This window comes from Panthera leo, chromosome E2, assembly GCF_018350215.1.
Source record: "Panthera leo isolate Ple1 chromosome E2, P.leo_Ple1_pat1.1, whole genome shotgun sequence".
Taxonomy (NCBI): Eukaryota; Metazoa; Chordata; class Mammalia; order Carnivora; family Felidae; genus Panthera; species Panthera leo.
This window is the reverse complement of record NC_056693.1, coordinates 15,646,181-15,666,857: the sequence shown is the minus strand read 5'-3', so window position 1 is coordinate 15,666,857 and position 20,677 is coordinate 15,646,181. Positions and strand designations below refer to the sequence as shown.

Here is a 20,677-nt window from a genome sequence, read left to right as displayed (position 1 = left end):
TTTTTTCCTATCCCTGTCTTGAGATTTTTCTGGCATGTTTCTGGAGGTTTCAAAGGAAATAAATGTTTCATAGAAATGGCTTGTGTGTTCACTAGCTGGGCAGCTGCCTGGAGTCACTGATGGGAGGGTGTGGTCCAGCGTCAGCCTCCTTCCCCATCCCCCTGGTCCCAAACACCATCTCTCTCCCTCTCTCTCTCTCTGTCTCTCTCTCCCTCTGTCTCTCCCTTTGTCTCTCTGTCTCTGTCTCTCTCACGCACAAACACACACGCACACACACACCCTTCCCTAAGAACCAGCCTTGAAACCCAAATGACAGGAATCCAACACTGAGAATGTAAAAAGTCCTTAAGTTAAAAAGGGAGCTTCTACTGAAGAAGTCATATACTGGAGGCCAGAAAGCCAGACCTAGCCCACGGAGTTGCGCTGGTTTTAGATTTAGTGGTCAAACTTTTAAAAATCTGGAGGTTGGCCATAAAGCCGGATTTCCAGCTTGGTAAATCTGCCCTTTGAAAGCGAACTCAGAAAGAACCAAGGGGCCCCTGTCTCCTTTGGCTGCGGTCTCCCCAGGCCACACCCTCCCGGTGCTGGCTTATTTGCATGTCCCCGCCCCCATCGGTGGGAGTAGGCCTCCCGCTGCCAGTCAACTGGTTGGTGGTTTCGGGTGCAAATCAGCCCCTGCTTCCAGGCCAAGGGGAGCACAGTGAGGTGGGGGTGTCCCATGACCTCACCCCTGGGTCAGGCCTCCCTCTAGGGGCTCTCCTAGCTGGGGAGAGGCCTTAAACTCCTGTCCTGGATCTGCATCTGCCCTGGTGAAACACTTGCGGTTTGACCTGGGGATCAGGGTCCAACCGATTTTCTGAATCTCAGAATTCCACGTGAAAATCCAAGGTCTGGACTCTTGTGGGAAGTCCGGATCTGAGAAGCGGCCCAGCCTCTCGACAGGGCTGGCCAGGTGGCTAGATCTTCCTGACCCACCCCACCTACTTACCTGTCATGGAGTGTTCCATCTCTGAGCTAAAACCTGATGCTCCTCTGACTCAGCCTCTCCCCTCCCCCCCCCCCCAAAAAAACATCTTTTTCCAAAACGGGTATATATCCTTTTTCCAGAGGAGGTGGACCAGCTATTTCCACATCTAAAAATTCTAGAGTGTTCCAGACACTCTCCCAGTCTCCGCCCTTCTTGAGGCCCCATCTCCTCCCCATTCGGCCCTCCCCCAACCGGCATGGGAACCATGGAACAAGCTGTTCTCACATTCTCTCCTGGAGCCTGTGACACACACCAACGTCCAACGCCCCGCAACTCGCACCCACACTGTGCCCTGCTGGTCCCTTCCCCATCTTGATCTTGCCCCAGTTTCCAACTTCCTCGGCCATCCCACGAGTGCCCTCTTGCACCCTCCTCCCCATCTCTCTCCCTCCCATCACCCCTGGCTCTCTTCCCCAGCCAACCTCTGAATCCTTTATACCTTTGGCTCTCTCCCCGTTTCTCTATTGTCCCCCCAAATTCTTTGTCCTTATCTCCCATGAAGTCTCATCTCTGTGTCATTGTCCTGAGACTTGGCCTGTCCCTGGATCCTGACTGTATCTAACCCCAAATGTGCCTCCCTCTTATTCTTTGGCCTCTCTCCTAATTTATGTGCCCTGGTTCTCTACTTCCCCTCACCGAATCTCTCCCGCTTCCCTAAATCACCGGCTCCTTCCTCCTTCTGTCTCTCCCTGATGTCTCCCTCTCCCACTGAATCTCCATCTCTCTTCTGTTCTCCCCCCTCCCGTCACTCCTGTGGCTCACTCATCTACCTCTCTCTCCAGATCTATTTCTTCCCTCTCCTGCTCTTTTTCTGATTCTCTATAAATGTGTGGCTCTGTGTCTCTCTCCTGATCTTTCAGTGTCCTGGTTCTCTCCTCATCCCACCTCGCCCAAATCTGCCTCCCGCCCAACCTCGTGTGCGTGTCATTCTCTCCTTGGTCCTTTCCCCTCCGCTCTTTGCCCCACATCCGGATGGGGGACCCCAGGTGAGGCGCTCTGGGGACCCAGAGGAGGTGCTCTGGGCACCCCCACCGCCTACCATAGCCCGGGAGGGGCGGCCTCTTCATCTTTCCATCCCTTCCCCCAGGCCCCAGCTCCCGCCTCCCCCCTCACTGCTGCTCACTGCAGCTGCAGCAGTCCGTTGCCAGGGCAACCACAGCTGGCTGGGCGGGAGCCCCCTCCACCCCATCCCCCCTCTCCTTTCCCGGCGAGGCTGGGAGGAGCTGGGACAAAGCCAGAGAAAGGCGGGGTGCAGGGGGGAGATGGAGGGAGATGGAGGTCGGGCCCGCTCCAGCTGTTAACCTTGGTCAAGTCTCCCCCTAGGAGGCCCCCATCTCCCCTTCTTGGTGGTGCCCCAGTCCAGCCTGGAGAACGAGGCAGTCGTGGGCAGAGGGGTCAGGCCCAGTTTAATACACAGAACAAGTTAATTCACAGCAGAGGCAGGCAATAAAGGAGACTCGTTTACAAGGGAGGGGGCATGCCTGGATTGGGGGAGACCCCCCCAAACCCACCACCTCCCCCCACTTGCAGTCTCAATTTCCCTTTTTTTTTAACCCGAACAACAAACACACACAACCACAAGAAACAACCACGCCCCCTCGCTACCCCCAAAATGGCCAGCGAGGGTGGCAGGGGGCAGCCCGGCCTGGCCGGTGGGGAACTGGAGCAGGGGAAGGGGGAAAAACTAGTCCATTGTAGAGTCTGTGCTTCTCATTCCAGCAGGCGCTGGGCAGGGGCCCGCCTTGCCCGCCTTGCCCCCCCAGCCGACGCCCACCAGCCAGGGCAGGCGGCAGGCACAGAGCGGGCAGGGTGGGGCTCTCAGGGAGGGAGCAGGAACGGAGTTCAAAACCATGGTTCACGTCATGCAGTATCCACGGTGGGCACCAAGAGGGGGCGAGGGTGGACACCACACCCACCTGCCCTGGGCACGAAGGGGGACGGTGCCCACACTGGGTGAGGAGGTGGGACAGCTGCAACTCCAGAAACTGGGGGGTGGGGCTGGTAGGCAGGAAGCTGGCATAGACCGGTGCCCAGTGGATGCGCTCGGCAGCACCCCCTCCACCCAGCCAGGCCTTATAGGACTCTTTGTATATATTAATTTCTTTTTTCTTTCTTTCTTTTTTTTTTTTTTAACTTTTTGACTTTTTCTTTAGAAAAACGCTGTGTCCGTGCCCCGGGCTGGCATCTACCACCCCTCATGCCCGCCCAGAGGCGGGGTATGGCTTTGAGGGGAGCAGAAGCCCCCGGTGCCCATTCGCCAAGGGATGGGGAAGGAGGGAGGAAGGGAGAGGGGCCCTGCTGGGCCCACCAACCCACAGGGCAAACATTCCACCTGCACAGAGGGAAGGGGGTGGCCCCGCCCCCTCTCAGGCTTCCCCTGTCCCCCTCCACTGTGGGGCACTGAGGGCGGAGAGAGCGTGGAGGAGCTCCGAGAGGCAGATAGGTAAGCACCACCCCAGAGGTCCGGGTGAGCCAGAGCCAGGCCTAGGTGAGGGTGATGTAGGCAGAGGCCTTCTCTTTCAGGTGCCGAAGACAGAGGTGACAACTCCAGCTCCCTGTGGGGGTGGCCAGAGGACAGGGATTTAGGCCCGGGTCCCCAAGAGGCTGACCCAACCTCCCAGCCAGCAGACACGGTCTTTGGTCTTCAGCCGGAAGACAGCTTTCCGACCCACCCGCCCCCGTGTCATGCCCACCTCTTCTCTCACCTTCCGGGGGCTCCGCCATGGGGGGGCTCAGGCAGTACATGTGGTAACCCCGATCGCAGTCGTCACAAAACAGCAGCTGGTCCTGGGGGGTGAGACCCGCCCAGCTGGCACCCTGGGGGCACGGGCACCAGAAACCGGGGTGGGGGGCTGGGGCAGGGGTAGGTCAAAGGGGCCGGGGAAGGCGGTCCCTCCCACGAGAAAGGGCTCCGAGACGGGCTTCGCATCACGGAATCTTTGCGAAACCCTGCTTGGCCAAGCAAAACACCCCTGTGGTCGGCCGGTTTGCAATTCGCAGTCTGGGTTTTATAGATTCTGTGGAACACTTCAGACGCCACCGAGATGGTCTGACACCAGCTCTGGAAGCAATGGACGTTGGGTTCAGTTCCCAGCTCTACTAATTTCCTAGACGTGACCTCGGGCACGTCATTTCCCCTCTCTGAGCTCAGCGTCTTCTCTGCGGAGTGGGAACGAGAGCACCTACCTCGGAGGGTGGTTGGGAGGAGTCAGAGAGATGAGGAGCACTAAGTGCCGGGCTCAGTTAATGGACACTAAGCAATAATAATAATACAGGTTACTAGTGTTCACCAGGGAGGGGCTCCAGGGAAAGGCTTTAGGCCCGACTGGCAGAGGCGGAGGTGCCGGACGGGAGGCCACCTGGGGGCATGTCCCAGGGGAGGCGGGCGGGCACTCACGTCGTTCTCCGAGGTGCCGCACAGGCTGCAGGACTTGCACTCGATGCACTGCCAGCGGTAGGTCCGCACGGCCGCCGTCATGTTCACCGTAAACTGTAAACATGAGGGGTGTCCTGGGGGCCAAGGGGCAGGGATGCAGTTAGGGCTCACCACGCCCCCGGTGGTGACTGACCCCCCCCCCCCCCCCCGGGAGGAGACGGCTCGGCCCCCACCCCTGGGTCCTAGGGCCGGAGGAGCTCCCGTGGCCCACAGCCCGACCCCGCCCCGCGCACGGTGCCCAGCGACCGTACCGCAAGCAGCGCTGCCGCGACCGTGGCCACCAGTCTCCTACCAGCCACCATGGTAACCACATTCTGCTCCCCAGAATACCATGGCAACCGCATTCCATTACCCGCAGTGCTGTGGCAACCACTTTCTACCACCCACAACACCCGGGCCGCCACATTCTGTTAGCCGCTGTGCTGAGGCAGCCACATTCCATTACCCACAGCAGAGTGGCCGACAGGTTCCGTTAACCACAGTAACGCGGCAGCCACGTCCTCCCAGCCACGGCGCCGTGGCAACCGCCTTCCACAGTGGGGTCCCCACGCTCTGGGTTCCCTGTGACCCAACGCCCGTCCCCCAGGACGGGCGGGCGACCGAAGTGTTCCCGGCGGTACCGCGCGACGCCGATCCCACAGCCGTCGCACTACCCCAGTGCGGAGACCCCCTCAGCCGCCACCCGGTGCCACAGGTTACGTTCCACGCTACCCCGTTGCCGTGACAACCCTATCGCACTCCCCGTGATACCATGACAACCACAATTCATTACCCACCGTGCTGAAGCAACCACAGTCTATTACCTACAAGCCCACCCTGGGAAACCACATCCCACTAACCGCAACTCCGTGGCAAGCGCGCTCGGTTATCCACAGTGCCCAGGCAACGGCCATCCATTACTCACTATCACGGTTCCCTACCCACAATGCCTTGGCAACCACCTTTCACTGCCCCTCGTGCCATGCTAAGCACGTGCTACGACCGGCAACGCCATGATGACCGCATCCCATTATTCCCAGAGCCTCTCTGACCACCCCTCCCCCTCCCAGTTTCCCAAGGTCCTCAGCAGTTGAGTCCACTCCACCAGCTCTGGATGCCTCCAGCCCCAGGATGCACTTCTCCGCCTCCCAGCCTCCAGATCGGGACTCCTGGCGTCCCCTCCACCCGGGCCCCCAGCAACCTCAGGTGAGGGTATCACCTGATCGCCCACAGTCAGCACAGGAGATGAGGTCCTCAGGACACCCCGTCTTCTTGGAGCCACCCAGGCAGAAGTCACAGTAGCCGTTGGGGATGACAGTGCCATCGGGCGCCTTCTTGGCTGAAAGACAGCAGGCGGGGGGTTGACGTAGGCGGGCGGGGGCACCTAGTCAAAGGCTGCTGCACAAGTAGGGGCAGAGGGAGGCGTCCCTACCTGTGTGTTTCCTCTGTGCCTCAGGGACCCAGGCCAATTCTTTGTAAAACTCTGGGGTTGGGGGGACAGAGAGAGGGGCTCTCACCATAGGCAAGGCTCCACCCTGCCCCCCAGCCTCAGCCCCGGGATGGACCCCTTTATCCAGGCATGGGGGAGGTAAGGAGAGAGAGTAGCTACCCCAAGTCGTGGCCGCGGCAGAACAGGGATGGGAGCCCAAATAATTCTCATCAGGAGCCCCGAACTCTTTGAGGACAACTCACTCTTTATTAGGCAAAACTGGCAAATAACAGCTTTAGGAAGAGCCCCCCTGCTTCCCCTTTCTACCACACAACCAGTGCCAACTAAGCCCCGACTAGATAAAAACTGGGGGTACCACTGGCCAAGATCTGATATGCAAACAGACGGATGTTCACAAGAAAAATTCTGAACACAGAGGTGCCCGGTGCGTGGTGAGGACGGGGTGAAGAGACCGCCCTCTCCCACCAAGAGGTGGGCGCGAAGACAGTTTCTCCGCTGGCGGAGCCTCTCCCGAGCCCTCTCCCATCCCTCGGCTGTCAGGGCTGCCACGAGATTGGCACGGGCAGGCGCCAAGGGCTCCCAGGCCACAGACCCTGCCCCTCAGCCAAAGCTTAGCAAAAAAGGGAGAACGGGAGGCAGAGAGGGAGGGGAGTCATCTATCACCCCCCTCCCCAAGCTCTAATTGAAACAATAAATCAGACCCAGAAATATTACGCCCGGCCGGGAGCGAGGGAGAGATGGTTGGTTGCCATGGCAACCCCAGAGCCAGCATCCCCATGGTCGGTGGGGGGAGGGGACCGCTGAGCTGGAGATTTTCCAGAAATGTCTAATGTGCCCCCTCCCTCCCAGGCTCCTCAGCCCCCACTCCCGGGGCCCCTCACTACCCCACAGCCCGCCTGCCTGCTCACGTTTATGGTTGTTTTTCCGGTGGAAGGGCAGGGCGTGGCGCTCGGCGTTCTCCTCCCCCTCCTCCTCAGCCAGGTGGGTGTGGGTGTAGTGGTAGCTGAGCCCTGGCCGGTTCTTATACCGTTTCCCACAGACTGGAGAGCGAGCAGGGAGGGCCGGTCAGCCCTCCCAGCCCATGCGGCCTCCACCCTGGCCTCGGGGATCACACCTCCCCCCTCTGCCAGAGGCCTGAGCATCCCCTCCCGCCGGGCTCTAGAACAGGAGGGAGGGGGCCAGCAGGGGAGAGGTCCCTAGGCCCCACTCTCTCTTTCCCCCTCTTCAGAAGGACTCACTATCACAGACATACGGCTTGTCTCGGTCCTCCAGGGATGCGGTGTCCTGGCGTTTCCGGAGACCCCCGATGCCATATGCCTGGGGGGAGAGGCGGGATGAGGGGCCAAGAAGGGAGGCAACTGAAAGCGTTTTCATCACTGGAGCCTGAAAGGCGAACCGCAGCTCTGCCACTTCCTGACTATGGGCCTCGAGTAACCCCCTTGACCTCTCAGAGGCTTCCTCATGGGTGTGAAGGCGGCTCCGACCCACTATACAATCTCTGTTTTGCCAATGGGTTCATATATCTGAGCCTCAGCGTCCTCTTCTGTGCGATGGGCATAAAGTCCTCTACCCCTTCAGGCTGCTCTGGCAATTAGGTGAGGCCAAACCGGGTTAGGGTCTGACCACGATAAACGCTCAGTGTATGGGATCCGTCACTGAGGAGAGAGGTGAGGGAGAAAGATTTGGGGGTGATACCTTTCCTTTAGCCCTGTTCTTCCTCCTGGGAATGTCATCCTCCAAGTCTTCCACCTCGAGATCATGTGGAAACTCCAGCAGCTGCTGTTTCTGGACACCAGAAGGGAGACTGAGGTCAAGAAAATGGGGGATGCTGTCCTTCTCTGTGGGAGTTGCGGACACAGCTGGAGACTGGGGGCGCAGGGCAAGCAGGGAGGTCTTCCGAACAGAGATGAGGTGTGGAAGGATGCGACTCAGGAGGCCCAGAGGCCCTAGGGAACCAGGGGAGATCGGAGAGCGGGAACAGGGTGCGCCAGGGCAGGTGGCGGGGGTGACAAGGCGGCCGGGGCCCCTGAGGGGTGGTCCCACCTGGCAGTCCATAATGGTCTCCTCCTCCTTCAACTCAATCTTCTTCTCCCCTGTCTCAGCACACAGCAGCGCCTCAAGGACAGGCCCTTCGGGGAGGCCACCCTCCTTCTTCAGGGGTGCCTCACAATCTGGGGACAAGGCCATGGTGGGAGGTCAAGTGGGGAAGTTGTCCCTGGAGGATTTCTCAAACTGCCCAGGTTGGGGAGCCATGCCCTTTGCTTCAGGAAAGAGGTGTTCCCACACTCGACCAGCAACAGACTCAAAGATTCAATCACGCATACTGGGAAGGAGGCCGAGACCTGGGAAAGACACGGCCAGGCCCTCGGATCCGCTCAGACACACTCAGACGGAGACACGCCAGACCTTCCCTCACTTACACCTGGATGCACGTGGAGAAACACAGATTCTCAAACAGGGTACACATGGGAGATACAGACGGATCATCTGGAGACAGCCAGACACACAAAGGAGGAGATACACCCAGACACTCAGATACACCCAGTCACGTAGAGGAAACATATCCGAACCCTGGGATACACCCAGAGACAATCAGAAAGAGACACTAAATCGTCAGCTATACCCAGATCCACGTAAGGAACACCCAGCCAGACCCTACCAGACATGTGGACACACACAGCGGAGATCCAGACAGACACATCTGGAGAGAATTACTCAGATGGACACACACGGACGTACACGGGGGAGCCACACACGGCGCCTCTGAGGCAATCGACACACCCAGAAAGACAGGCAGATGGACACTCCATGGCGCCTTGATCGGCTTAGGTCAGCGGGCTCTGCTCTGGTGGCAGGGTACCCGCTTGGGATTCCGGCTTTCTCTCCGCCCCTCCCCAGCCCGTGTGGGCACTCTCTAGATAAACAAACAGACAAACAAACTTAAGAAAAAAACCCACACAGATGGACACTTCAATATACCCGGACCCACACAGAGGACGAGGGAAGAGAAAGAGCCAGTGACTCTAACAGTGCTGGTCACATTCAAGAAGCGATAAGGCCAGACGGTCTGGTTGGACCAGCACACGTGGGCAGAGATACACCTGACATAGCAGATACTGGGGGAAGAGATTCTCCCAGACATTCCAAAGCATCCAGACACTCAAAAGAAGAGACACCAGACACCCCGATGCACTCAGACACACCCAGAAACCGCCGGACCCTCTGGGAGACCAGACACACACGAGATGAAACAAACCCGCTAATGTCCTTGGAAACACCTAGAAAGAGACACAGATACTTACATCCACTCCACTACCGACGCAAAGGCTTACCACCAGACACTCTCACACACGCACACACACTCAGGCGCCCACAGGAAGAAAGACAGCCGCACAGCAGCACATCCCAGTTCACCGGGGAGGAGCCACCTAGGCACCTAACAGATAGCACCGGGCCCCGGAATACACCTGGGCCCCAGTAGGAGAAGCCACGTCCAAGTCCAAAGCAGTCACTCAGGGAAAACCGGAGAATGTCTGGACTACAGCCAGACACACACCTGCAGACACTCGCTAGAAGGGAAATAAAGGCAAATGCTCAGAACCACACAGGCGTCGTCACACACGGATCAGCGTTTGCCCCGGGCCCGGCTGGGGCCACCCCGGGGCACAGGATGGAGCTCCACCCACCGATCTTGTACTCGCAGGGCCGGAGTCTGGGGTCCTCCAGGATGTTAAGTCTCCGTTTCTTTCTCCAACAGCGCGCGGGGTACGTGTAGATCTGTCCCGGGGCCAGACCTGCAGGTGAGGAGGGCGGTGAGGACCGAGAACGCCGCCGCCGCAAAGCCGCTGCCCCGCCCCGCCCCACCCCGCCCCTGCCCTCCCAGCGGGTACCAGGGCCGCGGTGGGTCTTTTCCATCCAGATGTAGCAGTTGTTCTGGGCCACGCCGGTCTGCGAGTCGAGGAAGGGCAGGCGCAGGCTGCGCTCAGCGCACAGGCGCGCGTTGTAGCTGCGGCAGTGCTCAATGGCCTCGCGGTAGAAGTCCTCGCCTAGGCTGTGAGGGCGAGCGAGCGGGCGAGTGGCTGTCACCAAGGGCAGGAGCGCCGGGTCGTCCAGCACCCCTCCCTCAACGCGCCGCTCGGGAATGGGTGATCCGACTCCTCCAGTCTCTCCCCTCCTGTGGCTCCTGGACTCAGGAGCCCCCAACCTGAGACCCAAGCAGGCCCGGAGCCAACCGGTAGATACACACACATGATGTAGAAACAGACAAAAATACACCAAGACCCATCCATACGTGCACATATCAAAATACACAACACAAACAAATCACACAGGATTCACACACAAAGAGAGACATAGCCCAAAACTCACAAAGGAGAAACAGACAAATCTCACATACGTGCACACACAAATATCTACTGAAAAAAACACAAACATCGCAGATACATAGTGTGGGACAGGCACAACACACATATATCCACGCACAAATACACATCACATATCCAAAGACACACAACATAAACAAAGCACCCACACAAAGACACACAACATGCAAACAGATCACAGACACCACACTTCACACACACACTCATGCAACCAAAGACACACACATACACAAATGTTAGAAGCAATGTTAAAACAAACTACCCACATGTGCACCTACACACATATCTAAAGACACAACACAAACAAATCACACACGCACACACACACAATGTCCAGGCACACTATACAAAGAAATCGCACAGATTCACACAGGACACACACGTACACACAATCATAAAGATACACGATATAGAAACCAACATCTAAAACACCACGTATCCAAACACAAAGATATACACGTATACAATATAGAAACAGGCAAATCCACCCATATTCACACAAAAATGTACACATAAATACACGCACAACTACAAATCCAGACACAGAACACAAATGATGCGGCTTCAGAGGACATGTACATACACTCAAAGACCCAAATATCCCAAGATACCTGGTAGACTGAAAGATATTAAACACATATCCACACACATATCCAAAAACACACACAAAAAAACAAAAAAAATAACAGTACAAACAAGTGACACACACTCCACACGCCAAGACAAAGGTAGTGTGGGCTTCACTTAAGTTTACCAAGGCTCCCGCACCTCCAGGCCATTTCACTCTCTCCCCAACCCCGGGGGTCGCCGGGCGGGACATGACCCCCTTCCCCGAAAAGGACCCGAAGAGGACTCCGAGCTCCCCACACCCTCCGCTCGTCCAGGAGCAGCGCATCGGACACCGTTCTTGCCAGAGACCCATGATCGCACACATTCGCACCCCCGCGCAGCACGGCCCACGGTGACAGCCCCCCAGACACCCTTTCGGCCCCACCCCCGGCCGCCACACACACACGCCCGCGCAGACCCGCCCGCGCGCCCTCCCCCACCTCCCGCCGGCCCGCAGCACCTCAGGGGGCCGGGGATGACCGTGGCCATCTTGCTCCCCGGGTCCTGCCCCCAGCAGGTCCCCGCCGGGTCGGTCCTCCCAGCGCTCGGGCGGGCGCTGAGGCCGCCCATCCATTCATTCCCGCGGGGCGGGAGCACCGGGACCACAGCCAATCACGACGGCGGGGCGGGCCCGCCCGGGCCATGCTGGGAGTCGTAGTCCCGGGCCCGGGGACCTGCGGGACCCCGCGGGGAAGCGGGTGCAGAGGTGGGGCCCAGGGAGCGCGCAGTCACTCACACACGTTCGCCCAGACGCACGTCTAGTCTCCCGGGCGGACACTCACACATGCACACCTGGACTCGCACACACCCACATACGGCAGTTTACACACACATTCACACGTATACTCACAGCCTCCCACGTAGACTCACGCACACTTCACTCCCACACCTTTACAGACTCACGTACATTTACACTCACACAAACACTTCAATGCCCTGAGACTTAGAGGTACCTAAGAGGTGCCCATACAGACGTCCACCGGCTAAGCCTGCGCTTGGCTCACTGACACCTCCCCCTCCCCTCCTCCCCCCTCCCCCCTCCCCCCTCCCCAGTCCCTCCCAGATCCAGAGAACCCCATCTAGTCCCTCCAGGGCTGTCACTCTCACAGTGACCCCGCCCTGCTCTATCCCTTCCTTCCGCGGGCTAGACCGCACAGTGCTACTTTGCAGCGGGAGCCACACCTTGTGGATTCAAATCCTGGCTCTGCCATTTGGTGGCCATGTGGCCTTGGGCAAATGACTTAACCTTTCTGGGCCTCGGTTTCCTCACGTGTAAAATGAGGATGACACCTCATTGGATTGTCGTAAGGATTAAATGAGTACATATGTGTAAAGTGTTTTTAAAAGGTACCTGGCAGGTAGTAAGTGTTCAGTAAAACTTCACTCATTCCACAAAGAGGATTTGATATGTAGTTAAGGTGTAAAATAGCCAACCCTTCTAGAAAGAATAATACCCTGGGGCGCCTGGGTGGCTCAGTCGATTGAGCGTCCGGGCTGCCGCTGGGGTCAAGATCTCACAGTTTGTGGGTTGGAGCCCCACGTGTTGGGCTTTGCGCTGATAGCACAGAGCCCGCTTCCATGCTGTCTCCCTCTCTGCCCCTTCCCCTGCTCACACGCGGGCACGTGCGTGCACGCTCTCTCATAAAAATAAATAAGCTTTAAAAAAAAGAAGAAGATGGAGGAGGGAGAAGAGGAGGAGGAGGAAGAGAAGAAGAGGAATGCCTGGTACATAAAAGATGCTCAGTATTTGTTGAACGAGTAAATATACTGAGTACCCATGATGTGTCAGACACAGTTCTAAGTACTTGATTCACTGGTGCAATTCTCATAATGACCCTCTGGGGTGATGCTATTTTTACCCCCCATTTTCCAGATGAGGAATCTGAGCCCCTGGTGGCTCTTTGAAGGTGGGACTAAGGGAGGGACTCACTCACCTAGATATCTGTACCCAAGTGCGTTTTTACTTCCTTCTTTTTCCCACTGTCACTCACACAGACTGTACCCTAAGCGATCCCCAGATAGTGAGCTGACCCACCAAGCTGCACCAACACTCACCTGGACCCCCCCCTCCCCCCCCCCCCCCCCCCCCCCCCCCCCCCGTCCAAAGTTTGTGTTCAAGTTTGAGCCCCTGCGTGGATTAAAAACGCCCACAAATGTCCTTGTCCACCAGGGGGCTCTCCGGCAGACAGACTGCATAATAGCCTTCACCTCTTTTGTCACTTGATGCCCCTACCTACCCTCTGGTGAGAGACACCCCCAAGGTCTTCCATACTTATCACTTCTACACACACACACACACACACACACACACACCTCTAGTGTCTCAGACCCCTCCCACAAACCACAAACCCTCCCCCATCTCCCCCAGATAAGGCCTTGACCTTCCCCCTCCCCTACCCGCAACAGGACAGAGTAGGTCTCTGCTTCATATCTGGTTGAGAGTAGGTGGCAAGGAGAGTAAGCCGGGATGCTTACCTGGAATGGTACCCACATTTTCACTCTGGTCTTCAGGCCCCTCCCCTGGTTACCCCGTATCTCATCCAGAGTAAGCCCTCCCCCTCTGCCCAGCAGCTCAGCTCAGAGAATGCCCTTGCCACCTTCCTCTCTCACCTCCCACCACCCACACATGCTTACACTTGCTCCCCACACCTCCAGCCTCAGACACCCCAGCTCACTCCTGCCCCACCCCAGAACCCTTGCATCCATTTGATCGGTTTGGAGGCTGAGTGTAGAAAACTCCATCACCTCCCCGGAAGCCCTTGTTCACCAGCACGATTGAGCCCCCCACCCCCCACCAGACCCAGGCTGAAACTTGTCTCCCTTTCCCTACCGCTAGTAACCCTCACAGATCCCCCTCCCACACTTGAACTCCCCTGCCCAAGCAGGGGAGTTCCACCCCCTACCCCCACCCCTGCAGACGCCTTAGAAGATGAGAGCAAAGAAGGGCACTGGCACCCGCACCCTAACGTTGCCCAGGCCCCCGCAATGCCCTATGTGGGAACTGGACCGCAAGAGAAATCAATATTGATGCTACGACTACTAATCACTACATTTAGTCAGGGTCAGGCTCTGTACTAAGTGCTTTGCAAAGATCACAAGCCCCATGGGATAATAGGCTCTGTTAGGAGTCCCCAGTACACAGATGGTAACACTGAGGCTCTGGAGGAGGGGGAGAAGGGAGGGGGAGAATTAGGGCTCAAGATGAGGTTTGAAACCAGGTAGTCAGAATACCCAGCCTCGCACTCCTCCAGCCTCCCACTCCCAAGGGGATTTGGCTCCCATTCTTTCAGAAGCCAGTGTCTGCCCTCAACCCCAGGACCTGTCTGAAGAGGAGAGCAAAGAAGGGCAAAGCAGGGCGCTGGCACACCCACCCCAACGCTTCCTCTGACCTCCTCCAAGAGGTCCCGCCAGGGTCAGAGGGAGGAGGCCAGAATGCCTGTAGATCCACCAACCTGCACAGGAACCCTGTCCCAGCCAGCTCGAGGGTGTTCCTCGTGGGGCACACCTCCGTCTGTGTGTTAAGACAGAGTGAGGGAAGCAGAAGGGTGTCACCGTCACACACCTCCTCACACTGACCCCGGCTCCGCACACGCCCTGCAAGCTCTCCTGCTCACCGCAAAGCCACACGTGTAGGCGCGTGCCTATTAACCTCCGCCCCACTCCTCTCCCAACAGACCCCGCCAGAAACCAGAAACAACTGGGGGCCTAGGGTCCAGCCATCAGGCCCGGCCTTTAGGAGGCTGGGGGGCGCTCCCGGCCCCTTCCCCCTCCCCACCCCCCAACACGCGCTGCTCAAGGTCAAGGCGGCGAGAGCAAGAGGTTGGGGGAAGGGGGGGAGGTCGCCACAGTCCCTTTGTGCGGCGCCGCGGGCGTTCGCCCTCCGCCTTCTCCACCCCCACCCCCACCCCCCCACCCCCCGGGCAGGGGCGGAGGGGGAGGGGAGTGCCGCGCTCGCCAGCCGGGGAGGGAGGGCGGGAACGGCCGCGCGCCTGTCACTCTGAGCCCGCTGTCACCGCCGGAGGAAAGGGGGTGGGGAGCGCTGGGACCCGGGAGTCCAGGATCCCGAAGAGGGAGCGAGAGAGAGAGATGGAAAGAGAGAGAAAAGAGGTGGCTAAGAGAGGAGAGGGATGGGACAGAGCTAGGCTTGAACCCGGGCGTCCAGGTTCCCAGCCACCGGGCCCAGGAGGAAGCTAACGCTCGGAGGAGGGACGCGGACAGGGAGAAAGGGAGGGAATCCCCCGAGATTGAGGGTGCTGCCAGCATCCTCTCCCGAAGCATCCGGTCCCAGATGCTCTGGTTAGATGTGTATGGGCGGGGAAAGGGAGGAATCCCACGGTCTAAACTGACCTGGGCGTCGGAGCTTCTAGGTCCCGAAGACCCGGGGAGGAAAAAAGGGAGCCAGCAGGGATCCGACCGGGAACCCCGACGTCTCAGCTCCCACCCTGCGGCCACGCGGGCCGAGGTCCCCGGAGAAGGAGAGAGGAAAGAGAAAGGTGCTCTGCTGAGGGGGAAGGAGGGTGGTGAAGACCCCGGAGGCTGAGGTCTGGACTTGGGCGTTCGTACTCCCAGCCCTATGCCCCCCGGCGCCCCCGGAGACACGGAGAAGGAGAGATGGAGGAGGAGGAGAGGGAAGCCCCTACCCCCACTCTGGGTGGGGAAACGGCCTCCGCCACCCCCCAACCCGCGCCACATTCCTTCACTGACAGCGACAAAGAAGAGACGCCCCCGCGACCCTGAAGGGGCTCCCGCCCCCAACCCCAAGGGGCAACAAGGGGCGGCAGGTCCCCCAGCGGTGGGGGGGACGAGCTGGAGGGCCCCCATTAAAGTACCTTCCGCGCGCTGCGTCCCCCTCCCCAAGAGGCGGGGGAAGGGCCAGGGGTGGGGGGCGGGATGGAGGGACGTGAACGGCGGGGACACTCACGACTTGAGCGGGTTCTGAATGGCGGTGGCCATGGCCCGCTCGGCTGGGCCGCCTCCGGCCCGGGGCGCTGCTGCCGCCGCGCGCGGGCCCAGCCCGGCCTGCGCCGCCCGCTCTGCCGCCCAGCGCGCTACGATTTCATTCATTCTTGGGGCTGCGGCGCGAGCTGAGCGGGGCGGGCCGGGGGCGGGGCTCGGCCAATCCCCGCACCTCCCGGCGCACGACGGGACGTGGAGTCTAGGGGCGCACAGCGGCGCCCGAGGGCGCCCCTGACCGGACTACACGTCCCAGGGGGCGCCGGGAGGACCACACGCCCATTGGCTGCTGGGGATACAGGGCGGGGCTGGGCTCGTCCCAGAGCATCTTTTCCGCCTCCCTGGGGGTGCTCCATTCCCACCTCGGGCTCTCCATCCACCAGGAACCGCGGGCGCGGGAGCAGGTGGCCCCTGGCTTCTGGGTCTCCCCAGGGTATGTGGATGACCCAAGGATCTGTTTCGTGTTCTTGTCTATGCCTGCTTGTCCGGGTGTCTCTTCTGTGTAAGCCAGCCTGTAAACGAGCACAGAGGTTAATCGGTGTCTTTGTTCACTTAATCAGTGCTTGCCAGGTGCCAGGCACTTTTCTAGGCACTGGGACACAGAGCAGTGACCAAAGTCGCTGCCCTCAAGCAGCTCACCTTTTAGTGGAGAAAGACAAGATGACAAAGAAGAAAATAAATAGGCAAAATCAATTTAGAAAATTATGAATGCTATAAAACGGCTTCTCTGAGAAGATGACATTTGAGCTGAGACCCGAGAAGTTCCAGCCAGGAGACAGGAGGGGAAAGGGAACACGCTTTGACAAGTGCAAAGATCAGTAAGAAAGCTGGTGTGATCGGAGCAGGATGAGTGAGGGGAGAGACAAGGTTGGGGACAGGGCAAGGACCCAGATCATGTAGAGCCTTGTAGGACATTACAAAGAAAATGGATTTTGTTCTAAGTGCAATCAATCATCGACTCTCTTCTTTTTCACACACACACACCAAGCCCATCAGCGAATCGTGTTATCTCTACATTCACAAAGCAGATCCAGGATCTACCCACTCTTCTCCCTTCACACCCTCCACCTGGTACTGTCCACCACTGTGTCCCGCCTGGACAACCCCATGTCTGTTCTCCCCATGGCAGTCAGAGTGCGCTACCTAAAACATATGGCGTCACAACGCTCTTGGGCTCAAAACCTCCGGGGGCTTCTTTCATAACTGGAATAAAGTGCAAAGTCCTCAGTCCGCCCTCAATGCCCCAAGTGATCCCCTCCCCAACCTTCATCACATTTCTAACCTCATCTCCCTCTTTCCTTCCATTGGCTAAATTTGCTCCAGTCACACCGGCCTCCTCCCTGTTCCTGGAGCATTCCAATCCCATGTCAGCCACAGGATCTTTGCACTTACTGTTCTCTCTGCTTAGAATATTCCTCCCCGATATCCACATGGCTCCATCCCTCGCTTTATTCAGGTTTTTGATTAAATGTTACCTCCTCAGATCGAACCTCAGCTAAAATAGCATCCCCCATAACTCTGTCCTCTGAAATGCCTTTTCTTCCAATGCATACCATAGTTTGTCATCTTGTACTAAATCTGTTTAGTTATTTGACTTAGTGTCTGTCTCTGCCCATTAGAATAATAGCTCTGTGGGGCGCCTGGATGGCTCAGTCGGTTAAGCGGCCGACTTCGGCTCAGGTCATGATCTCGCGGTCCGTGAGTTCGAACCCCGCGTCAGGCTCTGTGCTGACAGCTCAGAGCCTGGAGCCTGTTTCGGATTCTGTGTCTCCCTCTCTCTGACCCTCCCCTGTTCATGCTCTGTCTCTCCCTGTCTCAAAAATAAATAAAACGTTAAAAAAAAATTTAAAAAAAATAGCTCTGTGAGGGCAGGGATTGTTGTTCCATCCACTGCTGTCTCCCCAGTGCCTAGAACAGGGCCTGGATGGGGCGCCTGGGTGGCTCAGTCAGTTAAGCGGCCGACTTCAGCTCAGGTCATGATCTCGCGGTCCGTGAGTTCGAGCCCCGCATCGGGCTCTGTGCTGACTGCTCAGAGCCTGCAGCCTGTTTCAGATTCTGTGTCTCCCTCTCTCTCTGACCCTCCCCCGTTCATGCTCTGTCTCTCTCTGTCTCAAAAATAAATAAATGTTAAAAAAAATTTAAAAAAAAGAACAGGGCCTGGAAAATAGTAGGTGCTCAATAATTATTTGTTGAATAAATAAGTGAATCAACTAGTTGTCATGCTCCATTTGTCTCCTCACCATCTACTCTGAGGCACACAACTAGCGGGGACAGAGAGTCAGGTGGGGTCCAGACTGTGCCCCACACAGACACTTGGACAACCTGAGTGGGGGGTGGGGTGCTGCATTAAGGAAACCTTCCCAGCAGAGGGTCTAGAGTTCAAGGCAAAGAGAAGGGAGAGGTTAGCAGGCACATTCACTCCTTTCTAGAGGATTATGGTCCCCAGCTCTGTGTGGGCAGGCTGGACACAGCTGTGCTGGCTCTTCCCCGGGCTCTTAAGCTCACAGTCCAGTGGGATAAGAGACCCGTCACCACACAATGGCCGCCAAGAGTGGAGGAAGCCCAGGCAGAGGGGTGGAGGCTGGGATAGAGAAGCACAGGCGCTGTGGGAGCCCAGAGGAGCCTCCTGACCCAAAGTGGGGCTTGAACTCATGACTCTGACATCAAGAGTCATATGCTTGGGACACCTGGATGGCTCAGTCAGTTGAGCATCTGACTTCAGCTCAGGTCTCGTGGTTCACCAGTTCGAAGCCCCGCATGGGGCTCTGTGCTGACAGCTCAGAGCCTAGAGTCTGCTTCAGATCTGTGCCTCCCTCTCTCTCTACCCCTTCCCCGCTCACACTCTCTTTCCTCCTCTCAAAAATAAATAAACACTAAAAAAAAAAAAGTCTCATGCTGTACAGACTGAGACAACACCCTGGGGCGGGGGGGGCTTTTGTAGGAGATTCCACGAGAATCCTTTCCAAGTCCTGACCCCTTGCCCTCTCCAGACACAGGGTAAGTGTCTGTTCTGACATCTTGGGGTCCTGATGCCTACTCTTCCCGTCACTGGAGTTTTGGGAACAAATACTGTCCCTGGAAGTCCCAAACTTTGGTCACTTCACTTAACCCTGGAGCGCAAGCATCTGGCCACCAGAGGGCATTGTGGCTCCAGTCTTTGTCCACACGGGTTGTTCTGAATCCTCAGACCTGGGACAGATACCCAGGTGGCAGTGGGGCCACTAGTGGAGACATGGTCCACCCACCCTGAGCCTCAGACCCTGCCCAGCACCCGGCCACTGGTGTCTGACATCCTAGCCCAAAAGCTCCTGTGGAATCACTAGGAGACCCTCTGTTCCAGACTCCTGGGGGCCCCCCCTGGGCTTCTGAGGAAGACGCTATTGCTAACCTCCCACCCCACATCCCTCTCTTCCCCACTAATCTTCCGAGTATCCAGCCCTCCCCTAAACCTCCCTTGGGATGTTCAGACATGACCTTCAGAAGTCTCCTGACCGGATGTGGATATCAAAGTATAGACGCGGGGAGCCTGGGGGGTTCAGTCAGTTAAGCGTCAGACTTCAGCTCAGGTCATGATCTCACAGTTTGTGGGCTCGAGCCCTGCATTGTGCTGAGAGCAGAGAGCCCACTTAGGATCCTCTGTCTCCCTCTCTCTCTGCTCCTCCCGCGAATGCGCGCTCTCTCTCTCTCCCTCTGTCAAAAAATTAAACACCTGGGTGAGGGGCACCTGGGTGGCTCAGTCCATTAAGTGTCCGACTCTTGGTTTTGGCTCAGGTCATGATCTCACGCTTTGTGAGTTCGAGCCCTGCATACTCTGTGCTGACTTCGCGGAGCCTGCTTGGGATTCTCTCTCTCTCTCTCTCTCTCTCTCTCTCTCTCTCTCTGCCCCTCCCCCACTTGTACTATTTCTGTCCCTCTCTAAATAAATAAATAAACTTAAAAAATTTTTTTTGAAGTACAGAGGAGGTGAGGTTGGGGATCACACAATACCAGGGCAACAACCATAATGATCCATAATAATAACAACAATGATAATGTACAGTCTCATTGGTTTAGCTCTTCCTGTGTGTCAGGACCTGTACTGAGGTGGGGTTTTTTTGTTTGTTTTTTTTTGGTGTTTTTTTTTTTTTTTTTACAGGTTTTACATCACTGAATCACACCGACCACCCTTAGGGAGCAGGACTTACCACCTCAGCATCAGACAGGCAGTTTAGGCTCAGAGAGACAATACCCTCACCAAGACCTCCTACCCGTCAGGACAGGGAGAGCTAGGATTTGAACCCAGGTCTGACTCAGAAGTTAAACTCACCTTTCTTCCCTGCGCTCCTCTGAGCCGGGAGGCTAACCGACTTCCTGCGTCAGAATCCACTCAGGCATTCTGTGAAAGTGCCATCCCTGCCCAACCCCGCCCCCCAACCCCCCGGTCCTAGAGATTCAGGGTCTCTGTCAACAGCCCCCACCATCCATCCGGAAACAGCCCCCACATCTCTCCAATGACCTCATGGCATGAGAACCATTGGGTTAGAGCGTGAGGACAAACACAGAGAGAAGACACAAAATACAGCTGAAGGGATGACCGTCAAGCACTGGGCTGCCGCGGGGCCTGGGGAGGGGGGTCACAGCACAAGCCACAGAGCCGAGAGTGGATGGCATGGGCTCCGTGGGCCAGTGTCCCGTGCGCCCCTGTGGCTCTGCGGGAACTTCCTCAATCTTTCTGGAAGTTCAGTTTCCTCATCTATAAACTAGGATTAATTATTCCAGCTTCACGGGTTTGTGGTGAGGATGCTGGGGGTCCACGCAAAGCACTTAGAACAGCGCCGGGCACACCTCACGCGGTAAATACC

The 20,677-nt window shown here is 57.5% G+C and overlaps 1 protein-coding gene across 5 annotated transcripts; it reads right to left on the bottom strand.

Annotated features, from left to right (window-relative positions):
* Nucleotides 1-2,416: 2,416 nt before the first annotated feature.
* On the bottom strand, nt 2,417-20,227 carry DPF1 (double PHD fingers 1). 5 transcript variants are annotated; one of them, XM_042918700.1, is made up of 13 exons: nt 20,021-20,227; nt 16,199-16,348; nt 9,783-9,943; nt 9,579-9,686; nt 7,936-8,063; nt 7,588-7,677; nt 7,131-7,209; nt 6,801-6,932; nt 5,875-5,925; nt 5,662-5,781; nt 4,425-4,537; nt 3,733-3,844; nt 2,417-3,582 (listed from the first exon to the last, which is right to left on the bottom strand). In XM_042918700.1, the coding sequence occupies exons 1-13, from the start codon at nt 20,029-20,031 to the stop codon at nt 3,512-3,514; spliced, it is 1,326 nt and encodes a 441-aa protein (XP_042774634.1). In that variant the 5' UTR covers nt 20,032-20,227; the 3' UTR covers nt 2,417-3,511. The 5 variants fall into 5 exon arrangements, with proteins under 5 accessions (XP_042774634.1, XP_042774635.1, XP_042774636.1 ...); XM_042918701.1 differs by having other exon boundaries at nt 3,733-3,814; XM_042918702.1 differs by lacking the exon at nt 5,875-5,925 and having other exon boundaries at nt 3,733-3,814.
* Between the last annotated feature and the right edge of the window lie 450 nt (nt 20,228-20,677).